Source organism: Salmo salar, chromosome 13 (genome assembly GCF_965601325.2).
Source record: "Salmo salar chromosome 13, fSalSal1, whole genome shotgun sequence".
NCBI classification, from domain to species: Eukaryota; Metazoa; Chordata; class Actinopteri; order Salmoniformes; family Salmonidae; genus Salmo; species Salmo salar.
The window spans coordinates 64,706,861-64,730,855 of NC_138303.1; the positions used below are offsets into that span (position 1 = coordinate 64,706,861).

The 23,995-nt window shown below is 43.2% G+C and overlaps 1 protein-coding gene across 5 annotated transcripts in view; it reads left to right on the forward strand.

The window, feature by feature from the left end:
* Positions 1 to 21,436, forward strand: part of LOC106567549 (BRCA2-interacting transcriptional repressor EMSY) — a 54,197-nt gene extending 32,761 nt beyond the window's left edge. For all 5 annotated transcript variants that reach the window (XM_014136993.3, XM_014136994.3, XM_014136995.3 and 2 more), the window contains 8 exons: positions 2,840 to 3,013; positions 4,411 to 4,615; positions 4,965 to 5,138; positions 17,301 to 17,459; positions 17,960 to 18,123; positions 18,408 to 18,971; positions 19,677 to 20,105; positions 20,232 to 21,436. In XM_014136993.3, the coding sequence (XP_013992468.2) occupies positions 2,840 to 3,013; positions 4,411 to 4,615; positions 4,965 to 5,138; positions 17,301 to 17,459; positions 17,960 to 18,123; positions 18,408 to 18,971; positions 19,677 to 20,105; positions 20,232 to 20,432 (2,070 nt within the window). In that variant the 3' untranslated portion in view covers positions 20,433 to 21,436. The remainder of the gene's footprint in view (positions 1 to 2,839; positions 3,014 to 4,410; positions 4,616 to 4,964; positions 5,139 to 17,300; positions 17,460 to 17,959; positions 18,124 to 18,407; positions 18,972 to 19,676; positions 20,106 to 20,231) is intronic.
* The last annotated feature ends 2,559 nt before the right edge of the window (positions 21,437 to 23,995 follow it).

Here is a 23,995-nt window from a genome sequence, read left to right on the forward strand (position 1 = left end):
AAAGACCAGTGAAAGTGTTGGTGCAAGAAAGGCAAATGACTATGGTAGCGTGAGAAATGTCACCCTATTCCTGTTATAGTGCACTACTTTTGACCAAGGCCCATTGGGCTCTGGTCAAAAGTAGTCCACTATATAGGGAAACGGGTTCCATTTGGTACGTATGCTAATTAGGGCTGTCAAAGTTAATGCTAGCTTTAATGCGTTACAATTTTAATGTCGTTCATTTTGTTGACGCCATTAACGCATTTTTCTTAGTTTGATCCCCTGATCCTTATTTCAAATTCAAGCCCCGGCAGCCAATGCGCTAGTTTGACAACTAGATTACTAGCTAGCTACTTGTATGACTGATTGATGGATAATGCTATTAAGGGGCTTTTAAATGGCAAATTCTATTTTAAAACCCTCCCAGATGGCTCTCTGGATAAAAACCAAATTAATTTGTATCTACTGCAAGGCTGAATTTGTTTAGCACCGAAGTACATCGAGTCTTCGTTATAATTTACAAGCGAACAGACGCCAGAAATACAAGTAACGTGACTAGTAGCAATGTAGGACATCTTCGTCAGGCTAAGCTAGAAGTGTATGCACGCAGGAGGCCTGTGGACAAGTCGACGAGCATCACATAAGCAATAGCCAAGTGGATAGCTACAGCTTGCAGGCCAGTCGACAAGGCTTGAGGGATATCATTCGGATCTCATCGAATCACTCAAAGTATGAGTTACCCTCGAGCCAGAAGAATTCACGAGCTGTATGAAAGCGAGAGGGAAATGAAAGCGGAGGAGTTGAAACATGCAGCGGCTGTTGCTCTCACTTGAGACCAATGGACTTAAAAAAATATATGTACATATTTTACCTTTATTTAACTAGGCAAGTCAGTTAAGAACAAATTCTTATTTTCAATGACTGCCTAGGAACAGTGGGTTAACTGCCTTGTTCAGGGCAAAACAACAGATTTTTACCTTGTCAACTTGGGGATTCGATCTTGCAACCTTTTGTTACAAGTCCAACGCTCTAACCACTAGGCTACCTGCCACCTACTTTGGTGAGTAACCACAACTACCTTGGGGTTACTGCGCACCACATCGGTGAAAATTGGTCACTGCATTCACACCCTCTGGCCATAATGAAGACAGAAGAGGCACAATGCTGAAACGTACGCCAAGCATTTCATGGATGTAGCAAATCAGTGGGAACATTGAAAACAAAGTTACCACACTTTGCACAGACAGTGCATGGAACATGATTGCAGCTGCGAGACATCTTCCTTTTGAACACCTGCCCTGCACCATGCACAGTCTCCAAAGGTCCATCAGTGTCCCTACAGAACAGCGGGTTCGACAATGCCCTAGCCAAATGCTGAATTATTTTTGGGCATTTCAAACACAACCCACCAAACATTGCAGAACTAGGACAACAACAAGTTGCAAATGGGCAAAAGGTGTCATCACTTGCACAAGATGTCACAACAAGATGGAATTCCACTCTGGAAATGGTAAAGCGTGTCCGCAGAAACCAACAACCACTGAGAGATGCTCTGGCCGAACAGAAAACGAACATCACCATGCCAACCACAGCTGAACTGGACAAACTGCAGAAGCTGGAGCCGCAACTGGAGCCCTGCCGGTTATCTTTATCTCACTGTCAGTGTTATAATAATATTTTGTGTGTGTGAGAGAGAGAGAGAGCTAGTGTGTAAATTGTGTGTGCGAGAAAGAGAGCGGTGTGTCTGTATTAGTCTCTCACAATTGACTGAAGTGATTTTGAATGATCTTCCATTGCAGGCACTTGACTGAACTACATTTCCTGCTCAGTGGTGTTGCCCGCTTTGTGCCTGCTTTGTGCCATCTCCTTCGGGTGATGGAGAGCTCTGATGATGACCCTGCCTTAGTGGTAAGATTCATGCTGACATTCACAACAGACCTGGAGAAACGCAAGGAAAACACCAACCTCACATGGATGAAGATCGCCACAGCACTCGACCCAAGGTTTAAGGACCTGAAGTGCCTTCCCAGCCTGACGGGTGAGGTGTGGGCTTTGGTCAGCAACTTGCTGGAGGATGAGAGGCCTGCACAGCAACCTGATAAAGCAACAGAGTCAGAGCCACCAAAGAATAAAGCTGCCCTTTTCTTGTTCTTCTGAGCCTGATGAAGAGGAGTCCATTGAGAAATATATGGGGTGTTACAAAGTAGAGCCCAGCATCAACATGGAGGTATGTCCACTAGAGTGGTGGTCATAGTATGCAGGTGCACACACCAGGCTGGCCTGAATTGCACCAAGGTACCTGGCAACGCCTGCCACATCAGTGCCTTGTTGTTTTCACTCTCTGGACATATCGTACAAAAGAAGAGAGCAGCTTTATCATCATGTCAACAGGCTTGTTTGTCTTTGTAACTGGCTTAGTCAAAATAAATAGGAGGATGTCTGAAATGTATAGTCACAGGTTTATGTTCTGTGGAATTCATGACATTCTTGGACAGGTTTTTGCTCTTTGTCTTTTTTTGTCTTAGAGCCAACCCTCCAATAAGTAATTGGGAGAACAATCATTTGGAATGGATGAAGCTTTAATTGTGTGTGTGTGAATTTGAGGGAGCATTAGTAGGCCTACTGTGAGCATTAGTAAGTTACAGGACTTTTGTATTGATTAAGTTGTTAATGGTGACTATGCCATTAAAAACATTCTGACACAATGTTTTGTGTTTCAGTCACTACATGCCTATAACTTTTTTTTTTAAATTGAAAAATCTTTATTTAGCACCAAATTTGAGCAGAATTTAATCGCGATTCATTATTTTAATCGTTTGACAGCCCTAATCCTAATATGAATTTCTCTGTTCCTTAGGGTGAGAAGACCCTACAGGGTGTTCCGGGGTCCAAGCCAGCCATCATCACAGCCTCCAGACCCATCACCAAGATGATTGTGACACAGCCCAAAGGCATGGGTTCCGGGGTGCAGCCCACCACCACCAAGATCATCCCCACCAAGATAGTGTACGGCCAGCAGGGCAAGACCCAGGTCAGTACCAGACCAGCGACGTTTCAGCCGGTGTAGGGGGAAGTTGCCCCTTGACGCTGGGTCTTGGGTCTGTTTTGTCTTTCCCCCGACTAATGGTTAGGATTGGGGGAGGGGAAACTGATCTTATATCTGTTTGTACCCAGGGGAAACTTCACCCCGTAGAGTCTCAGCCACCCAACAAGTAGTGTCAACAAGTGTGGAGTTTGCACTCAAAGCTCCTTTGTCTTGGATATTGAGTTTGAGTTTATTTTATTTTTACAGGGACAGTGCATATTAATCAACGTTTCAGTAAAAGTGCCGTTTTAGCCAGCCGGCTAATTTTCAACCGAAGTCCCTGGGCAGGTTATTAAAAACAATTATAATATAGACAATCATTGAGCAGTGAGCACATGCTGAGCAACATAGGACAAGCAAGACATAGAATACAGACAGAGCAACATAGAACAAAAAGCAACAAAGTGTTTCCACACCTCACAAGCTACAGACAACAGAGGTTTAAGGACCTGGAAAGCGGCAATACACAGCTAGGGATTATGTTCACAAATCTGATTGACCTTTAGCCATGTCTTCATGCATTTTGTGAAAGTGTGATATGTGGTGCAGTTATGTGTGTCTGATGGCAGTGTATTCCAGACTTTGGAAGCTCTCACAGAGAAAGCGGATTTACTAAAGGTGCTTTTCCTTAAGGGAACTATACAGACACCTCTCATGGCAGACCTTGTGGATCTGCTGCCATATGTTTGGGTTTTCTGTTTAACAAAAATACTAAGTGGAGGGGGAGCCAGGCCATTTAGGATCTTGAATACAAGACATGCGTCGGTATATTGCACAAGATTTTCCCAACTCAGGAGCTCATGCTTTCTGAGGATGTAACAGTGATGATGGCTCTTGGGCTTCCTATCAAGCACTTTGAGAGCCTGTTTGTAGACAGACTGAATAGGTTTTAATGTTGTACAGCAAGCTTGGGCCCAACTAGTCAAGCAGTATGTTAAGTGGGGGAGTATCATAGATTTGAAGTACAGTTTTGCTACCTCTGTAGTCAGACAATTTCGTATAAATCGGAAATTAGCTAGGTTGAATTTGGTTATTTGAATTACTTAATATTTAAATCTCTGTCTTGAATTACCAATACATCAAGTCAGTGGAGCTATAATTCAACAAATCAATGCTGTAGCTTTAAGATATTAAGTCTGTACTACTTTATATAGGCACATTAATTAACTGTATGATGTAAAAAAGGAACACCAGCCAGGACACTTGACAATGGTCTCATCTCTGCTTTACATTATGGAAAAAGTCAAATAAAAAAAATAAAAAATGTCCCTGGTGCCATTCACTGAGACTATTCTACGTGTGTAATATTGAATAATGTTTATTAACCTTTTATGCCTCTCCAGGTGCTAATCAAGCCCAAGCCCATCTTCCAAACAGCGGTTGTGAGCGAGCAGACCAGACAGCTGGTGAGCGAGACCCTGCAGCAGGCGTCCCGGGTGGCCGATGCGGGTCCGGCTTACGCACAGGAGAGGGCACTCAAGGATGAGTCGGGTGCCATCGCTGAGGGCAGGTCCCCGCCTGCCGAGGGCTCCCACGGAAGCGGTCACGGTACGTTGCATCACTCCACATCACAGAGCAAGAAATCCGTAATATAGTCTGCAGGCTAATTACGGGAACATAAGTCATGGTCAAGTTAAAACTGCTGTGTATAGCTCTTGCATTGTGGTCTCACACAGCCGTTACTACAGCCGTAATATGAAAGTGTATCTATTCTCACTAGTGTTCAACATTTCCCTTCACTTTCAAGTTTCAAATGGTAAAAGGTCCACTCACATAATATAATTGTTTCAGTTATTTCCTTCTACTTGAATGCCATGCCTAAATCGACTGGAATCTAAAGGGAATGAACCCAATTTGATAAAAAACATGAATTGCAATGGTTGTCATCTTCGATCAGACTCCCAGTCCGTAGTGCACATCATCTCCTCCAGGGGGCAGGATTGGGCCGAGCAGCATGAGGTGTCGGTGGAGTCCAGCCCAACCATCATCTACCGGGACGTGTCTACGGGTGACGTGTCCCAGTCGGCCACCTCGACCATCAAGGCCCTGCTGGAACTGCAGCAGACCACAGGTGACTGACCGTCGTCATCATGGCAACTATCACGCCACTTACCAGGGTTGGGGTCAATTCCATTTCAATTCACAAACTGAATTTATTGAATTGGAATTGGCCCTGCCACTAACTCTACTCTCTCTCATGTCAACATTACATTTTAGTCATTAAGCATACACTCTAACATACTCTCTAAAGGGCTCGACATTATGACTTGTCCTCTTGTCCGAGGCAAGTAAAACAAATAATTGAAGGAGATCCAGAATATCGATTTTTTTTAAATCACCCCAAAATCACTATCAAACAATTACTCCGATCAGAATTGGATCAGGTAGTGCACAGCAGGGGAGTACATGGTTGACATTCTGAGTAAATTGCTTATATTCCTATTTGCTATAGCCTATTTCAATAAATACGTTATAATAATTAACACAAAGCAAAATAACAATTTAGACAGAGCTAAGAGTCTTACCAAAGCAATGCAAAATATCCAGTCTGAGAATTGTTTGTTGAGACATTTTCATTGGCTAAATTAAATTAGATCTGTATTTTTAATTGTCTGTTCCATATTTAGTTCAAGATGGGTTATAAGGGTCTGTTGTAAAATAAATAACATCAGCCTATTTCAGTAATTTGTTGGGTAGGGTAGGCACTTGCCTTTTTTGGTAATTGCTGCCATATACTGTATCCTGTTCAGAACTTTTGAAGGTTTAAACTATTTCATTCTGTTGAGACATTTTCTTTGGCCAAATTAAGTTCTAACTGTCATGCTGTGTTTGCGCAATATTATAGCCTGCTCCTATATTCGTTATAAACAATGGATTGACTTACTTTTGATATTACCCTAATAAAGTTCAGAAACATTTGTAAAGGTTTGGTATGGCTATTAAGCTTTAGCTACTGCAAACCTGTGATATGAAGGCAGTGCGCACCAGCACTCCAATTGACTACCACAGTCGAACTTGAGGTGACGAAGAATGTTTCAGGCCTACCTGAGTTACTCCTAAAATCGAACAATATAATACTTATCTTTATATAAAATATTCTGATTGAAAATGTACAAATTAACCTCCTGTAAGTTTATATATGTATCGCAGACACAGTAGCCATCTAGCATAAAGAAATGCATGTCGGTGTCATAGCATGTCGCTGGCATATCTCTATCTCTCTGGGCATAGGCCTAAGCTTATCTTCCTTTTCTTTATTTATATATATAAACTCAGCAAAAAAAGAAACGTCCCTTTTTCAGGACCCTGTCTTTCAAAGTTATTGCGTAAAAATCCAAATAACTTCACAGATCTTCATTGTAAAGGGTTTCAACACTGTTTTCCATGCTTGTTCAATGAATCGTAAACAATGAATGAACATGCACCTGTGGAACGGTCGTTAAGGCACTAACAGCTTACAGACGGTAGGCAATTATGGTCACAGTTACTTAGAACACTGAAGAGGCCTTTCTACTAACTCTGAAAAACACCAAAAGAAAGATGCCCAGGGTCCCTGCTCATCTGCGTGAACGTGCCTTAGGCATGCTGCAAGGAGGCATGAGGACCGCAGATGTGACCAGGGCAATAAATTCCGATGTCCGTACTGTGAGACACCTAAGACAGCGCTACAGGACGGACAGCTGATCGTCCTCACAGTGGCAGACCATGTGTAACAACACCTGCACAGGATCGGTACATCCGAACATCACACCTACGGTACAGGATGGCAACAACAACTGCCCGAGTTATACCAGGAACTCACAATCCCTCCATCAGTGCTCAGACTGTCTGCAATGGGCTGAGAGAGGCTGAACTGAGGGCTTGAAGGCCTGTTGTAAGGCAGGTCCTCACCAGACAACAACGTCGACTATGGGCACAAACCCACCGTCGCTGGACCAGACGGGACTGGCAAAAAGTGCTCTTCACTGACGAGTCGCGGTTTTGTCTCACCAGGGGTGATGTTTGGATTCGCCTTTATCGTCGAAGGAATGAGTGTTACACCGAGGCCTGTACTCTGGAGCGGGATCGATTCGGAGGTGGAGGGTCCATCATGGTCTGGGGCAGTGTGTCACAGCATCATCGGACTGAGCTTGTTGTCATTGCAGGCAATCTCAACGCTGTGCGTTACAGGGAAGACATTCTCCTCCCTCGTGGTACCCTTCCTGCAGGCTCATCCTGACATGACCCTCCAGCATGACAATGCCACCAGTCAGACTGCTCATTCTGGGGGTGTGATTTCCTGCAAGACAGGAATTTCAGTGTTCTGCCAGCGACGAGCCTGGATCTCAATCCCATTGAGCACGTCTGGGACCTGTTGGATTTAAAGTTCACATTTGTATAGTTATTCAGACCCTTTACTCAGTACTTGGTTGAAGCATCTTTGGCTGCGATTTACAGCCTCAAGTCTTCTTGGGTATGACGCTACAAGCTTGCCACACCTGTATTTGGGAAGTTTCTCCCATTCTTCTTTGCATATCCTCTCAAGCTCTGTCGGGTTGGATGGGGAGCGTTTCTGCACAGCTATTTTCAGGTCTCTCCAAAGATGTTTGACCGGGTTCAAGTCCGGGCTCTGGCTGGGTCACTCAAGGACATTCAGAGACTTGTCCCGAAACTACTCCTGCATTGTCTTGGCTCTGTGCTTAGGGTCATTGTCCTGTTGGAATGTGAGCCTTCACACCAGTCTGAGGTCCTGAGCGCTCTGGAGCATGTTTTCATCAAGGATCTCTCTGTACTTTGCAATGTTCATCTGTGCCTTGATCCTGACTAGTGTCCCAGTCCCTGCTGCTGAAAAACATCCCAACAGCATAATGCTACCACCACCATGCTTCACCGTAGGGATGGTGCCAGGTTTCCTCCAGATGTGACGCTTGGCATTCAGGCCAAAGAGTTCAATCTTGGTTTCATCAGTCCAGAGAATCTTGTTTGTCATGGTCTTAGTGCCTAGGTGCCTTTTGGCAATCTCCAAGCGGGCTGGCATGTGCCCTTTACTGAGGAGTGGCTTCTATCTGGTCACTCTACCATAAAAGCCTTATTGGTGGAGTGCTGCAGAGAAGGATGTCCTTCTGGAAGGTTCTCTCATCTCCACAGAGGAACTCTAGAGCTCTGTCAGAGTGACCATCGGGGTCTTGGTCACCTCCCTGACCAGGGCCCTTCTCCCCCCGATTGCTCAGTTTGGCCGGGCGGCAAGCTCGAGAAAGAGTCTTGGTTGTTCCAATCTTCTTCCATTGATGGAGGCCACTGTGTTCTTGGGGAACTTTAACCTCTTGGGGCTAGGTGGGACGCTAGCGTGCCACCCGTGGTGCACTCCATCAACAGCAGGTGCATTTCAAGAGCGGCAAATTTGAATCCAAATAAATGTCAAAATTCAAATTTTTCAAAAATACAACTATGTTACACCATTTGAAAGATAAACATCTCCTTAATCTAACCACGTTTTACGATTTCAAAAAGGTTTTACGGCGAAAGCATAAATTTAGAGTATGTTAGGACAGTACATTTACAAGAGTTGTGTGTAATGTTTTGTCAAGTCAAAGACAGGGTCACCAAAACCATAAAACCAGCTAAAATGATGCACTAACCTTTTACAATCTCCATCAGATGACACTCCTAGGACATTATGTTAGACAATGCATGCATTTTTAGTTCTATCAAGTTGATATTTATATCCAAAAACAGCGTTTTACTATGGCATTGATGTTGAGGAAATCGTTTCCCTCCAATAACCGGCAGTCAAGTCAGCGTCACAAATTAAATAATTAAAATTAGAAAACATTGGTAAAATATTATATTGTCATTTAAAGAATTATAGATTTACATCTTTTGAACGCAATCAACTTGCCAGATTTAAAAATAACCTTACTGGGAAATCACACTTTGCAATAATCTGAGCACTGCGCCCAGAAAAATACGCGTTGCGATACAGACTAGACGTCATGTTGGGGAGATCTAAAATCGAAAATACTATGTAAATAATCCATTACCTTTGATTCTCTTCATCAGATGTCACTTCCAGGTATCACAGGTCCATAACGAATGTAGTTTTGTTCAAAAAAGCTCATCATTTATGTCCAAAAATCTCCGTCTCGTTAGCACATGATGTAAGCCAGCCGGACTTCTCGTCATGAACGAGGGGAAAAAATATATTTCCGTTCGTTCAAACATGTCAAACGTTGTATAGCATAAATCATTAGGGCCTTTTTTAACCAGAACATGAATAATATTCAAGGTGGACGAATGCATACTCTTTTCTAACGTATTGGAACGAGGGTACCCAACATGAAGTAGCGCGCCAGGTGTCTAATGGGACATCACCGTTCCATGGCTCTTGTTCGGTCAGATCTCCCTCCAGAAGACTCAAAACACTTTGTAAAGGCTGGTGACATCTAGTGGAAGCAATAGGAAGTGCCAAAATATTCCTAAACCCCTGTGTTTTTCAATGGGATAGGTTTAAAGTCAATACAACACATCAGGTATCCACTTCCTGTCAGAAAATGTCTCAGGGTTTTGCCTGCCAAATGAGTTCTGTTATACTCACAGACACCATTCAAACAGTTTTGGAAACTTTAGAGTGTTTTCTATCCATATATAATAAGTATATGCATATTCTAGTTACTGGGTAGGATTAGTAACCAGATTAAATCGGGTACATTTTTTTTATCCAGACGTGCAAATGCTGCCCCCTAGACCCAACAGGTTAATGCTGCTGAAATGTTTTGGTACCCTTCCCCAAATCTGTGCCTTGACACAATATTGTCTCTGAGCTCTACGGACAATTCCTTCTACCTCATGGCTTGGTTTTTGCTATGACATGCACTGTCAACTGTGGGACCTTATATAGACAGGTGTGTGCCTTTCCAAATCATGTCCAATCAATTGAATTTACCACACGTGGACTCCAAACAAGTTGTAGAAACATCTCAAGGATGATCAATGGAAACAGGATGCACCTGAGATGAATTTCGAGTCTCATAGCAAGGGGTCTGAATACTTATATAAATAAGGTATTTTTTTATTTATTTTTAATAACATTTTTATAAATATTTTACTAACAAATAAAATCAATCGATCAATATAGATTTTGTAGCAGCAATTTGATGACTGGAAAGAGATAGTTATATATATAGTTATATATATAGTTATATGTATTGTGGTGTTAAACGCAAACCATGATATTTTTGTGCACAAAGTCTGTATGATTTGTTAAGTGGTTGTGTGGTGCATTGGCACAATTTGTTGCATATATAATACAATTGAAAAAATATGATTATAAATATAGCAACTAAATATAACTTAAGACCTTCGCTTCATGCAGTTATACATATGCTTCATTACACAATTTAATTTATGGATTCTGCCAATGATATTTCAGCTGGAGCTTTTGTTGCGAGTGGCATGTTAATGACAGATCGGGATCTCAATGCATTTTTTGTTTAAATTACTATACATTTTGTGGTGTGCAGACCTCTACAATCAACCTGATACCCCCAAATAAACAATTTTGGACAAGCCTGAATCAATCACGGGCGCAGTTGACCACCCCTCTCCCTCCCGGCACTCATTCTTCTGCCGTTTCTTCATTTTCTTCTTCAGATAGTGTTTCAGTTCGTCCGAGTGGATGGCCCTTGATAATATCCTGATTCCGATATCTGGGGAATAATCTGATTTCCCCAAGCAGACAAATCTCTCACCTGAGCCACCACCATATTTTACAGTCCATTATGTCTTGTCCATTTTCCGACCAGTACAACAGCCGCATGAGAGAAGTTAGGACGGGATCTCTCCATGCTCACTGCACGTGATCTCATGTCGCACTCCTGAGAGTGCTTCGACTGGATACTGTGCACATGTTGCTGGCTCGGACTCAGGTTTCAGGTAGAAGTGGTGAAGGACCATAGTGAACGCCATTGTTGCCATTACTTCAGGCGGTTAGAGGGGGTGAGGCTCACACTGTTCTTGGTCAAATTATCCCTTCCATGCATCTAGATACCATCTGTGGTCACCTTCACCATAACCTTGAGAGCGGACAGACCAAAACAATGGTTTAGTTTAGGGCATTTCTGATTCAGGAAATCCAGACAAATTATTCACTGTATGACAAATTATTACTTCTGGAGGCGAAAGAAACAAACACCTATTTAGGAGAGGTGCTGGCTCACGGAATGGAACGCTTAAAAAAGTAAAGGCGAGCCGTACACTCTAGGAGCTCAGATGCTAAATATTTATGTCCAACGTTTCGACAGACAAGCTGTCTTCATCGGGGTATAATGACAAACACTGCGGGATGACTCATTTATATAGTGTCAAAAGACACACAGGTGTCTGTAATCATGGCCGGGTGTTGCCTGATATCATTGGTTAATTCTCATATATTAAAATAGCATACAAAAAACATAAATGGATAGCGTACGATCATAGATACAAGTTGGCTACATAAGTCTACAAACATTTTACAATAGCAAAATCACAATCACAAGAATGGCTTCAGCATTCTTCACTCATGCTGCCAAACATACCCTCGTAAAACTGACCATCCTACCGATCCTCGACTTCGGTGATGTCATTTACAAAATAGCCTCCAATACCCTACTCAACAAACTGGATGCAGTCTATCACAGTGCCATCCGTTTTGTCACCAAAGCCCCATATACTACCCACCACTGTGACCTGTACGCTCTCGTTGGTTGGCCTTCGCTTCAAAATCGTCGCCAAACCCACTGGCTCCTTATCTCCGCTCACTGGTCACCATAGCAGCACCCACCTGTAGCACGCGCTCCAGCAGGTATATCTCTCTGGTCACCCCCAAAGCCAATTCCTCCTTTGGCCGTCTCTCCTTCCAAGTTCTCTGCTGCCAATGACTGGAACGAACTACAAAAATCTCTGAAACTGGAAACACTTATCTCCCTCACTAGCTTTAAGCACCAGCTGTCAGAGCAGCTCACAGATTACTGCACCTGTACATAGCCCATCTATAATTTAGCCCAAACAACTACCTCTTCCCCTACTGTATTTATTCATTTTGCTCCTTTGCACCCATTATTGATTTCTACTTTGCACTTTCTTCTACTACAAATCTACCATTCCAGTGTTTTACTTGCTATATTGTATTTACTTTGCCACCATGGCCTTTTTTGCTTTACTTCCCTTATCTCACCTCATTTGCTCACTTTGTATATAGACTTATTTTTCTACTGTATTATTGACTGTTTGTTTTACTCCATGTGTAACTCTGTGTTGTTGTATGTTGTCGAACTGCTTTGCTTTATCTTGGCCAGGTCGCAATTGTAAATGAGAACTTGTTCTCAACTTGCCTACCTGGTTAAATAAAGGTGAAATAAATAAAAAATTAAAAAAGATCAGTCTACATTGAGACTGAAGGGAGCAAGGGTCTTTCAATTAAAGATTCAGGCAGCCTCTGGTTTTAACAATAAGTTGTCAGTCACCCCCTCTCCTAGGGACGGTGACATTTTCGATGCCAATATAACGTAGTGACGAAATCAAGTGGTTTTCTTCCAAAAAGTGGACCGCAACTGGGTAAGTCGAGTTTTTGCACCTAATGGTGCTACGATGCTCCTAGATACGTACTTTTAATTTGCGCTTTGTTTTACCCACATATTTTTTTACCACAAGGACAAGTTATAAGATAACTGCCTTAGTGGAGCACGTGATAACACCTTTTATTGGGATCTGTTTCCCTGTTTGGGGGTGTTTGAAGGATCTACATTTATAAGTGCCATTACATTGAGCACAGCCATTACACTTGTAGTTTCCATCCAGTAGGGGCACAAATACACGTTGTGCAGGGATATCTTGAGGTGGTAAATCAGAGTTTACCAATTGATCTCTGAGGTTTCTGCCCCGCGAGAATACGACCAAGAGAAGGTCCGAAAACACATTACTGATATTGTCATCAGATCTTAGAACGTGCCAATGTTTGAACGATTCCTTTAATTTGTTCAGAGCACTTTGAATAGCGGGGTAGTTAGAACGCAAGAATGCTTATTTTTGCGAGACTGACCTTGAAAAAGGTCATGTTTTGTTTAGAATTTTCTCAATGGCAGTATTAATCTGACCATTTTGTACCCCCTCTCCTTGAATTTTCTTTGCGTCTCAGCCATATGTTTTTTGTATTGAGAAAATTCTAAACAAAACGAGACATGACCTTTTAAGGTCAGTCTCGCAAAAATAAGCATTCTTGCGTTCTAACTAACCGCTATTCAAAGTAAAATAGACTAGAGACAGGTTTCCTTCATTCAGGGGCAGCACTCTCTCCTTCTCGTGGTCTGAATCACACATAGGACTGTTGATAAATTATAAACTTCTTCCTAATTTTCAGTGTTTACATATTACATTTAAATGTCACCCAATGTCTCTAGCTTTTCTAGTGAGGGTGATCAGGCCTCACCAGGAAGTCAGAACTGAAGTCAGAGGTCATTCAACCCCATTAAGTGAGTTTCTTTCCCGGTACTTCAGACCCATTATTTAAAGACATTTGAAACATTTAGTGTACCAGGTTTACATTGGATTTTTAGTACATTTCTTATCAAGAGAATTTACACGTGTGCAACCAAAACTCGGATAATAGATACCTACTAAAATGTCATTCCTGTGCCCTTTTAAGGGGCATCTTTCTAACCCATGAAAAACCCACTAAAAGCAAATAAAAAGACCCCGCAATTAATCAAACGGTATTAACACTACTAACAAATATTCATACCAGGTGGGCTGTTTGTGGGTGTTAGGGTAAAAATAAACAAAATGGCCAGGCCTTACTTAATTTGGGGGCGCCCTTAACAGCCGGATCCGGGTACCTTTATACTGTATAGTACAGTCTCAATAACTGCTCTCCTAAGGCACCTGCCTCAGAAATCCTTTCAAAGGGAGAGATACAGAATCATTGGTAAACATGTAAAAAAAAAAAAATGGATTGTGCAACATTTACCCATTTTATTATTTTCAAAATTCAAGCTCTGTCAAATTGGTTGTTGATCATTACTAGACAACAATTTTCATTTCTTGCCATAGATTTTCAAGAAAATGTATGTCAAAACTGTAACTTGGCTGCTCAGGAGTAATTACTGTCTTCTTGGTAAGCACCTCCAATGTAGATTTGGCCTTGTGTTTTAGGTTATTGTCCTGCTGAAAGGGGAATTAATCTCCTAGTGTCTGGTGGAAAGCAGACTGAACCAGGCTTTTGTCTAGGATTTTGCCTGTGTTTACCTCCATTAATTTTTTTTATCCTGTTAAACTCCCCAGTCCTTAACGATGGTAAGCATACCTATAACATGATGCAGCCACCACCATGCTTGAAAATATGGAGAGTGGTACTCAGTAATATGTTGTATTGGATTTGCCCCAAGCATAACACTTTGTATTCAGGACAAAAAAGTGAAAAAACATATAAGTTGTGGGAATTTTGGCCTATTCCTCCTGACAGAGCTGGTGTAACTGAGTCAGGTTTTTAGGCCTTCTTGCTCGCACATGCTTTTTCAGTTCTGCCCAGAAATTTTCTATGGGATTGAGGTCAGGGCTTTGTGATGGCCACTCCAATACTTTGACTTTGTTGTCCTTAAGCCATTTTGCCACAACTTTGGAAGTATGCTTGGGGTCATTGTCCATTTGGAAGACCCATTTGCGACCAAGCTTTAACTTCCTGACTGATGTCTTGAGATGTTGCTTCAATATATCCACATCATTTTCCTGCCTCATGATGCCATCTATTTTGTGAAGTGCATAAGTCCCTCCTGCAGCAGAGCACCCCCACAACATGATGTTGCCACCCCCGTGCTTCATGGTTGGGATGGTGTTCTTCGGCTTGCAAGCCTCCCCCTTTTTCCTCCAAACATAACGATGGTCATTATTGCCAAACAGATACATTTTTATTTCATCAGACCAGAGGACATTTGTCCAAAAAGTACGATCTTTGTCCCCATGTGCAGTTGCAAACCGTAGTCTGGCTTTTTTATGGCGGTTTTGGAGCAGTGCCTTCTTCCTTGCCTAGCGGCCTTTCAGGTTATGTCGATATAGTACTCGTTTTACTGTGGATGTAGATACTTTTGTACCTGTTTCCTCCAGCATTTTCACAAGGTCCTTTGCTGTTGTTCTGGGATTGATTTGCACTTTTCGCACCATAGTACGTTCATCTATAGGAGACAGAACGTGTCTCCTTCTTGAGCGGTATGACGGCTTCATGGTCCCATGGTGTTTATACTTGCGTACTATTGTTTGTACAGATGAACGTGGTACCTTCAGGCGTTTGGAAATTGCTCCCAAGGATGAACCAGACTTGTGGAGGTCTACAATTGTTTTCTGTGGTCTTGACTGATTTCTTTTGATTTTCCCATGATGTCAAGCAAAGAGGCACTGAGTTTGAAAGTAGGCCTTGAAATACATCCACAGGTACACCGCCAATTGAATCAAATTATGTCAATTAGCCTATCAGAAGCTTCTAAAGCCATGACATCATTTTCTGGAATTTTCCAAGCTGTTTAAATGCACAGTCAATTTAGTGTATGTAAACTTCTGACCCACTGGATTTGTGATACAATGAGTTTTAAGTGAAATAATCTGTCTGTAAACAATTGTTGGAAAAATCACTTGTGTCATGCACAAAGTAGATGTCCTAACCGACTTGCCAAAACTATAGCTATAGTTTTAATGACTCCAACCTAAGTGAATGTAAACTTCCGACTTCAACTGTAGGTATTCAGACCCTTTGCTATGAGACTCGAAATTGATCTCAGGTGCATCATGTTTCCATTGATCATCCTTGAGATGTTTCTACAACTTGATTGGAGTCCACCTGTGGTAAATTCAATTTTTTGGACATGATTTGGAAAGGCACACACCTGTCTGTTTAAGGTCCCACAGTTGACAGTGCATGTCATACCAGAAACCAAGCCATGAGGTTGAAGGAATTATCCGTAGAGCTTCGTGACAGGATTGTGTCGAAGCACAGATCTGGGGAAGGGTACCAAAACATTTCTGCAGCATTGAAGGTCCCAGAGAACACAGTGGCCTCCATCATTCTTAAATGGAAGAAGTTTGGAACCGTCAAGATACTTCCTAGAGCTGGCCGCCCGGCCAGAGTGAGAAAGATTCTCTGGTCTGATGAAACCAAGATTGAACTCTTTGGCCTAAATACCAAGTATCACATCTGGCGGAAACCTGGCACCATCCCTACAGTGAACCGTGGTGGCAGCAGCATGCTGTGGGGATGTTTTTCAGCGACAGGGACTGAGAGACTAGTCAGGATCAAGGGAAAGATGAAAGAAGCAAAGTCCCGAGAGATCCTTGATGAAAACCTGCTCCAGGACCTCAGACTGGGGCGAAGGTTCACCTTCTAACAGGACAATGTCCCGAAGCACACAGCCAAGACAAAGCAGTAGTGTCTTCGGGACAAGTCCCTGTATGTCCTTGAGTGGCCCAGCCAGAGCCCGGACTTGAACCCGATCAGACATCTCTGGAGAGACCTGAACATAGCTGTGTCGTGATGCTCCCCATCCAACCTGACAGAGCTTGAGATGATCTGCAGAGAAGAATGGGAGCAACTCCCCAATTACAGGTGTGCAAAGCTTGTAGTGTCATACCCAAGGAGACTTGAGGCTGTAATTGCTACCAAAGGTGCTTCAACAAAGTACTGAGTAAAGGGTCTGAATACTTATGTAAATGTGATATTTCAGTTTTCTATTTTTCATACGTTTGCAAAGATATTTTTGCTTTGTCATTGTGGGGTATTGTGTGTAGATTGAGGGGGGGGACTATTAATACATTTTAGAATAAGGCTGTAATGTAAGAAAGTGGAAAAAGTCAAGGGGTCTGAATACTTTCCGAATGGTATGTATGTATGTATGTATGTATGTATGTATGTATGTATGTATGTATGTATGTATGTATGTATGTATGTATGTATGTATGTATGTATGTATGTATGTATGTATGTATGTATGTATGTTTTGATATTGATTACTGCACTGTTGGATAGAGTATGCAATTTAAGCATTTCACTGTACTTGTGCATGTGACAATTAAACTTGAACTTGGGACGATAGTCCCAGCTCCCGACACCTGAGTTTTCAGACTGCTCCGAACTCTAATTCCCATATAAGCGACAGTACTTTGTCACCCCACTTCCCTCCAATATAAATGGAGTAGGTTATGAGATGATTGTCACTATCAATCTCTATTGCCCGCACAGTGAAGGAGAAAGGGGAGGCCAAGCCCAGGCAGCAAACCATAGACCTGAGCCAGATGGCTGTTCCCCTTCAGTTGGCCCAGGAGAAGAAGCAGCAGGCCCTTGGCTCCCCCGAGATGTCCACTGTAGAGGCTGAACCACCCATTAAATATATCACTGCCGGTACGTGACCTGACCACTCAGTATTTCCCAAATGGCACCCTATACAGTAGTGCACTATATCGAGCAGGGCTGTTCAATTCCGGTCCTGGAGTGTCGAAACACTTCTGTTTTTTGTTTATACCTAGTAGTGAATTGCTCTCACTAGGTGTCCCAGGTCTGAATTAGTCCCCTATTAGGAGAGGATGAAAACCAGAAGTGTTTCGGCCCTAAATGGATGTTGTTCACAATGTGTTGTTAAATACATTGAAGTATATCATACTTAGTCACCACTTAATAAAGGTATTACACCATGGATGTAAAATAATGCAATTTTCTGCTCATGTATTCTTCAGGGGTTTACACACAATTGTTGCCTCCGCCCTAACCCGGCTAAAATTAGCTAAGTGAAAAAACAACAGGCTGTTCGGTACTTCCCCATGCTCACTAAGGAATGGCTCGAAGTGATGCATTTCATGTCGATTAGTTTTATTCCATGTGTATGACTGTCTAACTTTGTGCAGGTAAAGCCAGCAGGGCCGGACCGTCCTCTGGAGGCTTGGAGGACATGGTCATGTCCGCTAGCCAGCAGCAGGGGGCGCCCTCGCAAAACACCAGTCACACCCCCGTGGTGGTTAATTCCATCCCTACCTCCTCTACAGTCACCGTCACACGCATTGTCCAACTGGTGAGAGAAATGCCTACCTAGAATGCATGACCTTGTCAGTCTTTGTATTCTTCTTCACCTATGTTTTTTTTATCAAAATATTTTTTTTCCAAATTGTATAGTTTATAGATAGTGGATGTTATACTCATTATCTCACTGTCATATGATCCCACTGTTCACTGGGTAAGTGTTCCAGTGTATCAATATGCATATATCTATCTATCCATCTACCAGTATTATATATTCTGGTATGCATTAGTTTCTTTGACTTGTGACACTAGTCTCAATGTACATTGTTATTCCAGGCTTCGGCGGGCCAGCTGATCCACAGTAAGCAGGCGGAGGAGACTGGGATGGAGGAGGGCGAACTGGAGGGGGACACCCTGGACCCCCAGACGGGCCTGTTCTACCGCTCTATCCAACCCGCTGCAGCCCAGCCCCCCGCCCCCCAGCCCCACACACACCCCCACCACCAAAGCCAGTCACACCTGGCGCCCCAGTTGGAGCAGGGCAGACACATACCCCACTCCACCCAAACCCCACCCCCACAGCTACACAGCAAGCCCCAGATGAGCCTGCCTTCCACCGCCACAGTGGCGAAGAAGCCACCCCAGCTCCAAGAGCAGTACCAGCCCAAGCCTCAGGCTCCAGGGCAGAGCCTGAAGGAGAGACCCTCCTCTGCCTTGGGATCTCCCCAGCTGGCAAGCCTGGGCACCCCCACCAAGCCTCCCTCACTCACCCCCCAGCTCCCCAAGTTGCAGCAGGCGCCCACCTCCCACCACAGGCCCATCCACACACAGCTGTCCCAGCCGCCGCCATTACAGGCCCACCACCCGGTGGGTGCAGACAAGACTCCTGCCACAAGCCAGGTGAGTACCCTCCCTCTTTGATGCACATCCAGGGTCATGTGCCTATTTGATTTATTTTGACATTTTATTTGTCCGGGACAGATCCGGTTGACAAAGTGGATCATCAATAGTCAGATGCGTTGTGCCATAATGCTTTAGAATAGAACTTCATTTAAACTTTATTTGCCCTCGAGATGGATTTTGTCCTGCGCATTTAAAAGCATTTGCAATACACAGATGTACATAGTTCCCATTCCATACAGAAATAAGACGTGTTAATCCTGTGCTTATTCACAGCACCTGTCCCTTGATATGCCTTTAAGATAAAAAAGATAAGACGGAGCTCTGAGCACCGTGCCTCAATGCTCAATTCCCTTCCAATCACATCATCGTTATTTGTACAGCAGGGCAGGGAGCCTGACAAAACCTTCAAAGCCCTCCACTTATGACCACCTGAAAAGAAATTCCCATTGTTTTTCTTTCAAAAGGAGCACCTGGGCTTTAGTTTTCCCATGCCCTACTCTAGTTTCAACCATAGAAATATAATTACTAGAATGGGAAAAGCCCTTTCAGACCATGGCAATTTGACTAACACTCATGGGTACATTCAATATGGCTGCATGTCCACTCATTACAAAATGTTGACTTGAATGTCAATATCTGTTTTAGTAATTATATTTCTATGGTTCCAACCACATCTGTTTTTGCCTCTCTCTCCCAACACAGGCGCCAATCATCACCCAGGGCGCCAGCGTCACCAAGATCACCTTCGGCAGTAGCAGCAGCCACCAGTCCCCGCCCGTATCCAGCAGCGGTGAGGCCACTGCCAAGCTGGTCCCTGCCGAGCCCAGCAGCTCAAGCTCGTCCGGTGGCGAGAAGCCCTCTGTCTCGGACATCCTTAAGATCTCCATGATGGAGGCAGAGATCGACCCCAGCGCCGAGCCCATGGTGGTGGACTCGTCCAGTGACTGCAGCCCCTACATAAAGGGCTTGGGGGCAGGGGGAGGCTCAGGGGCGCTTGGGGGCTCAGGCCCGGTCATAAGCAGCTCAGGGGCCTCCCTGCATCACTCGTCCCACTCCAAGCCCCTGCATGACCAGTTTAGCCGCATCCAGGGCCTAGCGGCCAAGAGCAAAGAGAACATGGACGTCATTGAGGTAAATTGCTGTGAGACATATGATAAACATTTCTGAAACATAGCTTTTTATAGAACACCACTCATCATCTCAGCTTTAAACATCTATCATCAATAAAAGCTAAACATGCGCTACTCCACTCCCCAGGTGATCCCTCAGTACTCCATCATGCCAGACTCCAGTCAGTCCAACGTGGTGGTGGAGCCTAGCGGCTTCCTGGAGATCACAGACTACACCAGCCAGCGGCTGGACGAGGAGAGCATCATGGAGCAGGAGGTGGACAGCAGCAACGACGAGGCCACCGCTGTCAGCCCCATGGAGGAGGGCTGCCCCGACCAGTCCCAGTGACACCATCACTTGTGACGGGAATGACGTTGTGGCTTTGGTGTGAAGGGGATGATCTTGGTGTGACAGGGAAGATTTGGAAATGATCATGACTGTGTCATCATGGTTACCTAAGGACTAAACATCAAGCGGACACAAATGTGTGATAACTGCGCAAGGACTTTTCTGTTTTTTTATTTTTTATTTCATTGAGCAGCAACTTCATAAATATGCCTGGATGATGTCAGATAAGGCTTTGTGAAGAACTTAAAGGCCTGGAAAGAAGGGAATTTTTTATTTTATTTTATTTAAGAGTCAAAGGGAATCGAAGAGAGACCTAAGTCAACCCTAGCTAAGCTGAATGGCTGCCTTGTGTACAGGTGAAGTTGACCAGGAACTGCATCCAGGAAAAAAAGGACAATGTTTTTTGATAATTTCGAAGTGGACATTTTGTATTCACTGAATTGGCATTTTAGTAAAGCAATGCTGTGTTCAGGAGCTTAAAAAGTTGATGTGGCTCTTCTGGTCATTTATTTAAAACTTTATTTAACACTTTTATAGCAAGACAATATTAAACTGGAAATGGGACCTAGCCTGAAACATGACCACATTTTAAGAATGTGCATCTACTTAACTCAACAAAATAAGTAGAGGAAGTTGGACTGACCTTGCTGTAATTATGCTGATTCATTGTGCTTGCATAGCGGTATTTGTTGAACACCATTTTTGATTGGCAAAGCCTTTTGTTGTTTTTTAAGGTACATTTTAATACATGACATAACTGTACACATACCGTTTGTTTATAGTGGGCACGTGCATGCTAAATAACACAAATGTAAATGATAAAGTGCTTGTAGTAAGCCTTGATGAATTAGCACTTTGTAGTTGATATTGTTGGTAAGAACATTGTTGGAAGAAAAATATTTTAAAAAATCACCCATGTTCCTTCAATGGTGTTTCTGTTTTGTGTTCTCTCTTCGTGTAACGTTTAGAATTTTAACTGTATAAACTTTTATACAAAAACGGAACTGTTTTTCTGTTCTCTCATTTACCTTTACTGCACTCTTTAACTAAGGTTAAAGATGGACTGCACACAATTTTGCGTTCCCTTGATGAATTTCGTTTTGTACATAATCCGGGGACCTGCAGTCCATATTAATGAAACAACCTGTCAACATGAGGAAATCACCCATGTTTAAGCGAAACATTTTCTTTTGGCTGAATAAATTTTTTAAAACGTCACTGTTTGCCATAGTAGATGCTGCATCATATCATAGGGGTAAAAAAAAAAGCATCAACTGAGGACTTTGTGGGCAGTGGTGGAGGCTAGATGTATGCCATACAGTTTCTAGCCTAAGGTATGTGTACGTTTGGAAGTTTCGGTGGATACCAGCACCCGTATGATAGTACCATAATAGTGTGGATTGTATAATGGCAAGCTATATAGGTTTTGTGAGTGTTTTATACCACATAGTTGGGCTAAGTGCTATGTAATCAGCAATTGGGGTTAGAGGCTTGCCATTGTGCTAACTAGCCCACAGAGCATCAGTGTACAACTGGCTCATAGGGTGATTTTGCACTCTCTCTCCGGGCTTCTGCAAATCTTCCCATGTAAGTCTGGGGACTTTCCATATCCGGATATCACTGAAGCGTATTCCACAGGGAGTATACCCAAGGCAGGATGACGTAGGCCAACAACTAGCTCTCCCCTCATTGACTTTGTTGAGGAGAGGTTAGCATTGTGTGCTAACAAATGACATCAGTAGTCAAAAGATGGTTCAAGTGGTTCTGGCTGAACATGTGACAAGCGCCTGTTTTGTAAATAAAAATGTAAAATGATACCTCAAAATTAACATGAATCCTAGCAGCATGCTAATCATGCCTCAAAGCCTTAGTTTTCCAAAGTATGTAAGTACATGTAACCGATGTGAAATGGCCAGCTAGTTAGCGGGGTGCGCGCTAATAGTGTTTCAATCGGTGTCGTCACTCGCTCTGAGACCTTGAAGTAGTTGTTCCGCTTGCTCTGCAAGGGTCGCGCCTTTTTTTGAGCGATGGGTAACGATGCTTCGAGGGTGACAGTTGTCGATGTGTGCAGAGGGTCCCTGGTTTGAGCCCAGGTAGGGGCGAGGAGAGGGAAGGAAGCTATACTGTTACATTGATGCTGTTGACCCGGATCACTGGTTGCTGCGGAAAAGGAGGAGGTCAAAAGGGAGGCGAGAGTAACCGATGTGGAGTGCGCGCTAATAGCGTTTCAATCGGTGATGTCACTCGCTCTGAGACCTTGAAGTAGTTGTTCATCTTGGATCAGTTGGATCATCTTATCCTTTTTTGAGGCTTTTAAAGTGTTTATTACACTGATTTTGAACATTCAAAGCAACTGAGAAACATCCATGGCAGGAACCTTAGCTTGGCTGGCACCACCACCAATCAGCCTACACCACTGTGTGCACACCTGTCATTACTGTGACAATTAGCGTTGCCATGTCAGCAAATGACTGCTGTCTGAACACACACATTCAATTTGGGCACATGTAACTTGCTGTTTGGACAGTCAGTATTCCAAAACGGATATGAAAAACAAAACTTATTTAAGCATTAGGCCTGCAGTGTGAACAAGGCTTAAGAGAGATAAGGAAGTGAGGTCACACGGGAAGCCCCTTGTGGGATGTCATAGCAAAAGCTGATTGAACTATTTGTTTGGTCATGATGAATGTCAATTAGTATCCACTGTATCTGAACCCTGTTCCAATTTATTCCATTGAATACAATTTTTCCATTGAATACAAAGTTATATTCAGCAGTCTCAACTGCTGAATATAACTTCATAAAAGAGGAACTGAGAGCACTTTCACTGCCATGCGTGTGGTTCAGGCTCCCAAACCTCTGTGTATTATAAGACCTTGCCACCACATATCAACTAGTGCGACCACAACTTTAACACAACCACTCAACTCCGCTACCTACCTCAGCATTGGGGCAAGCAAGCATTCTTGGCACCCTACAGGTGTGCCTCAATATAGAAATCTATTTTACCTAACCGTGCTGACCTCAAACTGTACTGTACTGGCTCAGATATTTTCATTTCACTTTGTCCTTTCCAGTACGATTCCAGCAACTCTGGTGGATGCGTAACCAGGCCAGCCCAATACAGTGTGGCTTGTTCGGTTTGGCTTAGCTCAGTAGTGTGCATTTTTTTCACTCACACATAGATCATTTTTCTTTAGGTTCAGATAATTTAATGTAGGTTCACTACAAGATACAATGAGCTCCAAAAGTATTTGGACAGTGACACATTATTATTACTTTTGGTTCTGTACTCCAGTACTTTGGATTTGAAGTTATATCATGACTATGACGTTAAAGTGCTGACTCCATATCGGGTGACCGCTTTATTTTAGGGGACCAAAAGTATTGGGAAATTTCACCTGTGTGTACTAAAGTAGTCAAAGGTTTAGTATTTGTCCCATATTCCTAGCACATCAAGCCTGTCCTTCTAAGACATCCACTGGCAGCTCTAGAACAAGAATTCACATAGTACAAAATCCACCAGCTGGGTATTCATGAGGGGAGTGAGTTCAGATTACCCT